General features: G+C 42.7%; 1 protein-coding gene across 1 annotated transcript in view; it reads left to right on the top strand.

Moving 5' to 3' along the window:
• Positions 1-229: 229 nt before the first annotated feature.
• HS1BP3 (HCLS1 binding protein 3) overlaps positions 230-10,872 on the top strand; it is a 45,647-nt gene continuing 35,004 nt past the window's right edge. The window contains exons 1-2 of the mRNA XM_009582349.1: positions 230-391; positions 9,504-9,711. Coding sequence (XP_009580644.1) covers positions 293-391; positions 9,504-9,711 — 307 coding nt within the window. The 5' untranslated portion in view covers positions 230-292. The remainder of the gene's footprint in view (positions 392-9,503; positions 9,712-10,872) is intronic.

The following is a 10,872-nucleotide window of genomic DNA, read 5'->3' as shown; positions in this document are numbered from 1 at the left end:
TTGTCTACAGTGGCCAGTGGCAGGTGCTTTGGGATAGAATAAAGGAAGCAGGCCATGTCCAAATTTGTATTGTTGCAGAGTAGGAACAGTGTTGGAGTAGGGTCTGTCCTGTTGAAAAGGGAGTCTTTGCACTGATTTTCTTGAGCTTTGAACTGGATCCTTGAAGACGGTCAGTTAAAAGTCTTTGTGCCAATGCCTGAACTCTGCATGTATTTTCTTCCCTAGGCAAATTCAGAATACACACACGGGGCTGGATTTGTCAGTGCCGGAATACCAGGAAATCCGCGGGAAGATGATGTCTGGCCACGTAGAGTATCACATTGTCGTTGTTACCAGACTGGCTGCCTTCAAATCAGCAAAGCACAAGCCTGAAGATGTAGTTCAATTTATGGTAAATGTTTAATCAATGCTATGTGATCACTTTCTTAATCAGCTTTGATGTAGCGGATACTTTGTCATCACAGCCTCCCTGGGTCAAGGTCCTTGGTAGGACAACACCCTCTGTACCATTTCTGCAATAGGAGTATTATACATATATTAATTGAACTTTTTATTCCAGGAGCTCAAAGCAACAATGATTGTTTGTTGTTGCTTGTAAGGCATTTTACAGTATGGGTCAACAAATAGAAACCAATTAAACTTTTTGTAAGTCCTGCTACAAAATTAGTTTCTTTGAGATACGTATCAGCACTGGGACTTGGTACATAAACATGAAATAAATTTATAATAGTTTACTTAAATGGAGAGAGAGTCATGTGGGGCAATAAGAGGAATTAACCTTGCAGTAGGTTAGCCATGACTTACTAGCCTTGATCTGTTAGCCTTGACATGGTTTTTAAAATCCTTTGTAAGAGAGTTTTACAAGGAAGTGTCTGTATAAAACATTATTGAGTTGGATTGTCTTTTCCAGGATAGCTGCAGAGTAAAGGTTTGAAAACATAGCACATGAGATTCATTTCACCTTTTTTAAGTCATCTATAGCATGTGCACGTCCACTTGAGCTGTCTCACCTGGGACTGTCTATTGAGAGGATGGAAAAAGGTGCATTTAGGGTACATTTCATTTGATCTGCTTTAGCTGTCCGCTGAACCACTCCCAAAAAGTGCATTTCTCTGTCCATTGACTATAAAGGGGATGCACCCTATTGCATGCTGTGAACATCTGCTCTTTTCAGATATTTGGGGGATGACTGTAATGTCAGGGTGATGTGACTGCATAGAAGATAGCTGATAAATGGATATTTACACAGTCTGATTTGCAGATAAAGCCACATCTGTCAATGTTGTGAAGAGGTGCGTGGTGAGGAGATCTCATACATTTATTGCACTCCTTATGCTATATATAACTTTATGGTAAAGGCAGCAATGCTGGCATAAGAGTCTGTTCTGTTCTCCCTCCTTGTCCCTGGCTGCTTGTTCTCACTCCTGCAGTGCTTCCTTCTGTGTGCCAGTGTCATGTGGCTATTCTGTAATGTCAGCTGAGGAACTGGTCCTGGCTAAAAATGGGTATTTGGGGGTTTGTTATTTAGTACTGATTTACACCTGTTTCTTGAGCCTGTGAGTTGCACAGCCCCATTAAAGTTTGTTTTAGGACAGGGGAAGGGCCAGTCTTGAGCAGATAAGAGAAGGGGATGCAGCAATGCCTGCTTATATTATGTAATATTTCCATGCAGCTCTGTGCAAGTAAGAACCTGACTAAACCTGAGGTGTTAAACTGGGCTATTGTCATCTGACATTTTGCTTCATTTAAGAAAAAGTAGATAAAATCAGCTCGTCTATAAAGAGGAGAAACAGACTTCCTACTGTGGCCCCCCTGCTTGCTGAGATTGCCCGTTCCCATGTCCGCTCTCTCTAGGAGGATTTTCAACACGTAGTTGCTCTTCTCAAGTGCAATGAACCTTTTTGATTTCTTCTCTGGTCAGACCTCCTGACATTTCATTCTTCATGAAGAAGAAAACTGGTGTAGTCTGATGGGAATAACATTTATCTCATCAGATACATTTTTTTTCAGCTGACTAAGTCTGCTATATTATATAGTTTGGTGTATGAAAGTAATTTAAAACCCTGCGCTGGGAGGTTGGAGGATGGATCTTTGCATCGATTCATTCCGATGAGTCTTTTCTGTATGTATTACTGGAAGGATCAGAGGGATTCACCTGTCCTAACTTATCTCTCTGTAAGTTGGATATTTTAATCTGAGTCTGTCCTTGCTTTTATGGTCAGTGGGGACAAGGGGAATGAGGTGACTCATCCTCTGGAAATGCCTCTCTTCTTTGACCATAAAGGGAAAGCATTCTGTATTTTAGACAGCTGGGGTGGGGGGCTTCAACTCCAGGCTAAAATGCTCAAGGCTCAATTGAGTTGCACACAACTCACTGTCTATACCACCGGCGGTGCCCTGGGATTTTCCACCTAGCCTTCAGAAGGTTGTGGGTCTCCCATAGGTCCTGTGTGATATTTGCCTGCCCCATGCAAGCCCCTTGGATATCCCAAAGCATCTCAGATGGCATCAGATGCCTGTCTTTAGGCAGAACAATCTGCATATAATATGTCTGTATTTGCTGCGGATTTCTAAGCTCCTATCCCAGTCTGTGCAGTACTGTTGAGAAGAATGTAGCTGAGCATCTACAGTGTGGGGGAATCCACTTTGCGTAACATACACGGCTGGTACCGTTTGAGAAACCCTAAGTTATCCTAGGTGTCTGCACAGGGCTGGCAGATGTGACACAGAACGTAAAGGCATTGGCACCACCCTGCGACAGAGTGAGGTGAGATACAGTACACCATTCAAGGTACCACTAACTGCCTGTGTTCAGGTGAGTTGAGTTTCAGTCACATCTTACCAAAATGCAGCGACTGTATCTGACTGTCATGAGAGGTGAGACACCTCCTGCATGTAGGCAGTTGTCTTAACCTCGAGGCAAATCCCAACCCTGTGGCTGCCGGGTTAGGTGAGTTGCACCCGTAGTGTCTGCATAGTGCCCTGTTCTGCTGGATGTTGTACCAGCACAAACAAGAACTGCAACCCTTTCCCAGAGAGTTTGCAGGTGAAGTGTAAGAGAGCCAGGCGACTGGGGAACAGCAGAGAAGAATGAGGTTACATTGGGCAGTACGTCAAACACATCAAATTTGTATAGCAAGGGGGAGTGAGATGAGACGTCTGAAGGAGGAAAAGGAAACAACTGTGTGCCTGTTCTGCCTTCCCAAGTATGTGAGCAGGATGGGAGAGGGAACTTATTTTTGCTATTGTTGAAATTATCAAATTTGAGAGGCTAGAGGAAGGAGCCAGTGTCACAGTGCTGAGATGACAGGTAGGTTATAGAAGACGGGTAGGTGTGGTAAGATTGTCATTGGCTCTGGATGTGTTAATCCAACCTCAGGAGCCAGGTCAGTGTTTTGAGACCCTTTGTCTTTCTTTTTCTTCCTCTTCCTTCCCCTCTTTCTCTCCCTGAAATATTAGAGCTAAATTGATTTTCCTTGTCTAGCTGTTCTTCCAGCTGTTTCCAGTTGAAGTGACTGCCTTCCACACTCTTATGCCCTAGGTGGCAGCAGCGATAGGCTGTGAGCAACTGCAGGCACCGCTGTGATTGAACAGCCTTTATTGCTCAGATAGCTTCTCTGTATCCCCTGGAAAAAGATGATAAGCAGGACAGAAGCATCCTCTAAGCTAGCTGTGATCTGTGGGCTGTGATTTAGACCACACCGGATCGAGATATATTAAGGGCCTATGACCAAAACCAGATGAACAGCAAAAAAAGATTTCAGATCTGACCTGTGGAGTTACTAGCCTTTACTGTAGGTCAGAGCAATCCAGAGTTCCCTGTTCCCCAGCCTTAATGGGACTATGCAAAATCAGTATCGTAGTGTTTCTAATTGAAACATTTGTGAAGCATTAACAGAAGAAGAAATTAACTTCTGTGATGACTTTCAGATCTAAATTCTTAGAAACTGGAGGGATTTTTTTAATTAAAAAAAAGCCATTTGTAAAGTAGGACAAATGGGTTGTAGAACTGCTTAACCTTGACATTATATTTGGTAATTGAAGGAAAACTCAGCTGCATTTCTTTCAAAGGTCAGAATATTCTTGCCCTATTGAAAGAGTGAAATTCATTTTATCTTTGGTATTGCAACAGAGGTACTGCTGCAAAGGTGATATTTAATTATTGCCTGTAGATCTGCCATTTTCTGCGAGAAGAAGAAAAGGTTTTATTTATCTTAATGCATTTCTTCTAGCCACACCTTACCTTTTTTAGCAATTAACTTCTCTCTTCCCAGCCTTATTAAAAATCTACCCAGCCTATAGTGTCTTCTCTTTTTATCTGTGCCCAGTTTAATTGCTTCTTTTTTGCAAGTGACTTTTGTTAATCAAGTTTGTTCTTTTTCAAAGCTGAACAAATATCTACTGGTGTTTGACAGGCATAGCACATTTTTGGGAGGAATTTGCTATAGAACTGTCTTCCTCTCATAAAATGAGGGAGTGTAAGTACATGGGTGTGTATTCATCTATGTTTTCATCATTGCCTGTTTGCATATATTGGCCTTCTTTCTGTGGGCCTCAAAATCTGTGCGTTGGAGTTGCTATTTCCTGACCATACAGGTGTGTTGTGAAGATAAATTCCTTCACATTACGATGTCTGTGATGTGAGGGGGGGGGCGGAAATCCCTGCTCAGTGTAGCAATAGGTTCAGGAACCGTTAAGAATTCATGTTGATTAAAAAGAAATATTAGAGTGCTTGATCTTCTGCTGAGCAAAACAGGTGGGGAGAACAGCATGTAGTCATGTAATTAAAATCTACCATAATGCATATCCACCAGGTCACTAAGCAACATTAATTCTGGTATGGCTTGAATTGGGAGTCTACAAGTGAGAGCTTGGTTTGTGCTCTCTATCAGAAGGGATGCTTTTGATTCCTAAATCCAAAGCTGGTGGTTGTATAAAGGACAATGTTGCTGTACCTCCATTTTGCGACAGTCTTAAGAAGTGGGCTTTGTACAAAGAAAGTCACGGTAGCCTTAAGTATTTCATGTAATATTGTAAAATCAAGAGTGCTCTTCACTAGCATGCATTGGCTGGCCAAAGGGCTTGAGTGAGCTCTATCTGAGGCCTCCATTTCGTTGAAATCCTTGCAGTAAATATAAAGTATGAAGACAAGTTTGAGGTCAGAAACGGGGCATTAAAAGGAGCCTAGGGAAAGGAGGCATTAAATCCCATTAATACTGAGTGGGATCAAATTCTGCTATGCAGATCTGAGAGTCCCAGGCTCGTATCCCACAGGCATTCTGGTGTGTGTACTTTCACGCATGAGCTTCTCCTGAAGAAGGGGACAAGGCACATGCATGAGATTTGAGGGATTAGCAGCAAACTTCAGGCTTTCACTTTGAACTTCCTGGTGGTTTTCTTAACCTTCTAGCTATATTTGATCACATTCAACTTACTTATTTGTTCCTGGTGCAAAAAATATTCAACCCATCCCTGTCTCTATTTCTATGTTGGATGTTAATTGTTACAGGCAAATAGGGTCTTGACCTGGCAAATATGCACATGCATTTGCATGATTAACTCTTTTGAAGTGAAGTAGATTGAGCCTTTGATATTGTGACTTGACAGAATTCCTTGAAGTGCGTGCACTCAGGCTGACTTGCGGGTGGTGGGGGTTTAGCTCAACAGTATTCACAGAGTTCAGTTAGAGGCATGGAGGGGGAGAAGATAATTGCAAGATAAGACCTAAAGGAATTACAGGCAGCAGAAGAAAAATATTTGAATATTAATCAAATGGGACTTTGTATACTTAATAGGAATGATAAAATGTATTTTAGAGCAGCATTTATTTTTTAACCTGACATTTTGGGCCATAGGATCCATTGACTCTTTTCATAGGGTTGTGAGTGGTAACCAGGAAAAGCAAGATTTAATTTTATTACATGCTGATACGCCTTTCTCCTGGAAAATCGTCAGAGGATGTTAAATTGAAAGGGTCCAAAATTGTCATGGCAAAGCAGTGCTTCCAGACTGGAAAGGTGTGAGAACGCTCTGGGCGACGTGTGGGACTCGACCTGAGAAAATACACTCTGCAAGACCTGGCCGGTGCCGTGTAAGGCCCTTGCGTTGCCTCTGTGCTGCTGCATCCAGCTCTGGGGTCCCCAGTACAAGAAAGAATTAGACCTGTTGGAGCGGGTCTAGAGGAGGGCCATGAAAATGGTCAAAGGGCTGGAACACCTCTCCTGTGAAGAAAGGCTGAGAGAGTTGGGGTTGTTTAGCCTGGAGAAGAGAAGGCTCTGGGGAGACCTTACTGTGACCTTTCACTATAGAAAGGGGGCTTATAAGAAAGATGGAGAGAGACTTTTTACCAGGGCCTGTAGTGACAAGACAAGGGGTAATGGTTTTAAACTGGAAGAGGGGAGATTTAGATTGAATATAAGGAAGAATTTTTTTATAAGGATAGTGAGACAGTGGAACAGGTTGCCCAGAGAAGTTGTGGATGCCCCGTCATTGGAAGTGTTCTAAGTTAGGTTGGATGGAGCTTTGAGCCACCTGATCTAGTGAAAGGTGTCCCTGGCAGGGGGGGTTGGACTAGATGATCTTTAAATCTTTCCAACCCCTGTGATTCTGTGATTCTAAATGCATCAGTCTGAGATTGTTGGGTTCAGCCAGTATTACTGCTGCATTTCCAGCACCAAAGCCAAAGTAAAGATGGCAGCAGTGTTGAGTGAAGATGTAGAGGAGCCAGCGGCAGCCAGGGTTTGAGGCAGAGGAACAGCAGGCAAAGAGCCTCAGCTGGCAGGGGCTTGCAGGGGCCAGCACTGGGCTTAGGTAAGTGGGGAATAGTTTGGGCTGGAGGTTTAATATCTTGTCTGTGTGGTAGGTTATCCCAGCAGAGGGCATCCCCACACTGTTGGATATTAGCTTGCATGGTGTGCTGCAGGCTTTTGGGTAGCATATTAGTATGCTTTGGGTATAGTGTTATCACACTTTGTATGCTGTGTCGCGTGTTATGGTTGGTGGTGGTGTTCAAAGCCCATGCAGATTCACAAAGGCTCAATTAGCGATAGGATGCGAGGGTGTGCATTTACTTTAGGTTCAATGGTGTAATTAGACATAAATTGAGATTTATGAATAATTTACAGAGTTTGATAGAGGAGGAATGAAAATTAAGTGGCGAAAGAAGTATGTTTGTATGTCTCAGTTCAGTGTTACTTTTTGAGTATTTTAAAGCTGTTTTGGCATAGTCTTGTTGATTGGCTGCTGTCTTGTAATGCTTTCAGATATTAATTTGTTATTTATTATTGAAATTAATTAGATGTTAAACATTTTTCACAAATCAGACTTGATTTTTTTTTTTCTGGGTGGAGGGTAATATTTTTTATTCTTTTGAAAAAGTACCAGTGAATTCCTCACTGCCCTTACATTTGTGCTTACACAGTATTTTTGGGAGGGGCTCTGGTGTCATACCCTTTTCAGAGTGCTACTAGGACCTAGCAAACTAGAAATGTACAGCAATTCAGAAATTCCAGAATTGCTTTCCTCTCTCTCTTTGGCGTATCTTTCAAAGGGAGGATTGTCTTATTCTGGGAACATTTCTTTATTGCCATCACTTCAGTGCTTGGCTGCTGAATTGCATGTCAGACCCTGCACGCAGGGCACATTGTTGCTCACACTTACCTGTGTTGCTTACAGGAGGCAAGTCTAAAAGTCTTAGTTTTCATTCCCCTGTCGACTCAGGTTTGGTTTTGTGCTTCAGATCTTTCCTATAGAGCTGCTTGCCTTTTGTGACTGGACACTGAACCCATAGTGAACATTGTACAACTGAAATGCAAATATTTTTCAAATCAGCTAGCTTGGTTAATAATTACTGCAAAAGGCAGGGAAGCATGAAAGCTAAGGTGGTTATTGCTCTTTATGCCTGTGTCTAATTTAGTAAACTAGTCGAGGTGTGTCTGTTAATGTCAGGACCTGTTTTCTGGCCTGGAGGGCAGCTAGCACAGTCTGGCTGCATCCGTAGTATGAAACTTTTTACCATCTACAATGGGCGTCGGTACCCAAACTGGCTACTGAGTGGTCTCTGCACCAGACTAAATCTTGGGCTGAAAAATTATGTGGGGGAGCGCTAGTTGCCCAGAGTCAAAATTGTGCCAGGCATTGTCAGGTTCCAGTAGACACTATAAGGTTCCTAACAGACACTCCCAGGTTCCAGTGCCTGGGAATATGCCCTGATACTGTTTAGTGTGCTAGTATAAGTGCCGTTTATGGATTCTGGGTTAATCTATAACTTGTTTCCCTTCTACTTTTGTTGGGTTGACTTTCTTTTATCATTGTGTTGGTGGAAGAACTCTGCCTTCTTCCGTCCCAAGATGTGGTGCTTGAGTCTCTCCATCTTTTATGTTGCAGTATTAATTAGAATTCACTCCACCAGAGTTCACCAACATGTGTTACAGGAGGATAAGAACTGGAGCCTAGTATAGGATCTGTCCCATATGCACTCCACTAGCACTAGTTTTTGGGGTTGTTTTTTTTAATCTAACTCTCAATTCGTTGAAACACATTAATGGATTGGGGGGTGTGGAGGGCCATGATGAATACATTGTCTGTATAATACCACAGTCACAGAGCATGACAGTCACTCTCTGTTATGCCTGTAATGGCAGTTAGGGATAGTGTTTTGTTTGTGTGTGGGTTTTGTGTGTTGATTTTTTTAAGGTACTGAATTCAAAACTTAATGTGGCCACCCCATTTCTAACCAGTGTTCCCATGGTTATTAGTTTCCTTGTAATATCTTGGGCATTATTTCCCCTCAGACTTCCTGTCTTTGTCCGCACAAGGAATGACTCCATCCACTGTTGGCATCTTCTCCCTGTATAAGAACCTGTAGGCCATGGCCAAGTTGTTGGCTTTTATTTTCTCATGGATAAACTGACTAGTCAGGGGTCAGCTGAGGTCTTTGCCCTTCGGTTTCTGTATTAGGTGCTCTGCAGGGCCGCAAACATGCCTTTTTTTTAGGCCTTAACAGCCTAACAGGAAGGGTACTGAAGCCCACCAGGGCTAAGAAATGGGTCTTCTGGCTCAATGGTGAAAAGATTCGGGCTGCTTTCTCCATCAGATACCTTCCTGGCTAGGCTTCTCTTCCCTCCCGTCTCTCAGGGCTGGGCATTGTATAGCTCATTTTTAGTGGACAAGGACTTTTGCTGTCAGAGAAAAGTATCTGGAGCAGTGACCTTCCCAGTATTTCATTAGTTGGTGAGTCAGACAAACGGGCGCTGGGTATCTGGCAATGAACTTCAATTCCGTTAGGGAGTGGATTTTAATAACAGAACTAGAAGACCAGCAACAATGCTTGGGGATTCACTGTGTAGATAACAGGCTTTAATAGGCTGTACGTAAAGCTCCTTGGTAATACATGTTTTTCCACTTCAGTTTCTAGGGTTAATGTTTCATAGTGCTTAAACTGCTGCTTGCTGCTCATGTCTCACCTGTAAAGAAACTTCCCCAGGCAGCGTGTTTCCTTGCAGGTTTCCAAGAAGTACAGCGAGATAGAGGAGCTCTACCAGAGACTGGCGGCACGATATCCACAGGCTTCTCTTCCGCTCTTGCCTAGAAAAGTTCTCTTCGTGGGGGAATCTGACATCTGTGAACGAAGAGCTATGTTCAATGACATAATGAAATTCATCTCAAAAGATGAGGATCTTGCAACGAGTCCTGAGTTACTGGAATTTTTAGGTAACTAAAAGATGTGAGTGTCCCCTCTCCCATGAACGTGCTTGATAAAAGCATTAGTAAGTTCTTGGCTCAGGTAGTCAGAAACTAGAGAATGCCGGAACGAAGGCTGTCACTGAAAATATCCTCTTGTGCATCTACAGTGCTGTGTAGTCATGTTTGCTAGTATTTTCTCCTTTTCTCAGTGGACCCATGCCTCATTCAGAAGTGTTGACACCACAATGCTCACTTTGAAGGTATCTATCCCACTGTCTCTGATTTCCCCTAGGCGTATACGTAAGCTGTGATTCAGAACATGTAAGTTTAGAAGGCTAAATAATCATATATTGTCAGTGGAGAGATGGACCCTAAAGGGACAGTGCAGGGTCTCCCTTAGTGATCAACTTTTCCACATTTTATCTGTTTTTCATTCCTAATAAAATTGCTAGGCCTTGCTGAAGAGGGTCCTAAAGCAAATTATTGACCCTGAGAAAGATTTGAATAAAAGGCAGATTTTTTTATTAGTTACACCCATTCTCCGGCCTCTTTTTTTTTTTTTTTTTTTTTTTTAAATTTTCCTTAGCCTCATGTCCAGCTCTTGTTGCCTCTTCCAGTGATTCACATAATGCCTTTCTTATGTTCCTTGGGCATAGCAGGGAGTCATCAAATGAATGGAACAGATGGGCTCCCTGCTCTTAATTCAGCTGAGAGCTGCTGAGCAGGGAATACTCCAGCCTGGTGCTGTGCGGGATTCCCAGTGTAGCGTTAGTTTTAAGGAAGTGAAGTTGCAAGGTGCTAGCAAGTCACCATGTGTGAACAGCTGATTTTGCAAAAGTGTCAAGATTAGAAGTTCTGTGAGACTGGCAGCTTCCTAAAGTCAAGGGGGGCAAAATTGCATAATATTTGGCAAAAGTCTTTTGCTAATAAGGCTTTGAATTTTCCTTTTTTCCCCGGCAGTGTTCTCTTGAAAGTGGACCCCTTGCACAGAGAATTCAGAATTCATGTTGATTAACCTTTGCATGCTGATTAACCTAACCATGGTGCACATGTCTACAGCTGAATTAGTATGGACTGTCTTATACTGTGGACAGATTGTGTGCAAGTAATGTGACCTGTTCATCAAAATCTGCCTTAGAATAATATAAGTCTCACCCTGCCAAACCAGGTGGAATTCAGTACATACAC

Source organism: Fulmarus glacialis, unplaced genomic scaffold (assembly GCF_000690835.1).
Source record: "Fulmarus glacialis isolate BGI_N327 unplaced genomic scaffold, ASM69083v1 scaffold7557, whole genome shotgun sequence".
NCBI classification, from domain to species: Eukaryota; Metazoa; Chordata; class Aves; order Procellariiformes; family Procellariidae; genus Fulmarus; species Fulmarus glacialis.
The sequence above is the reverse complement of the archived record's forward strand: the minus strand, read 5'-3'. Positions and strand labels throughout refer to the sequence as shown.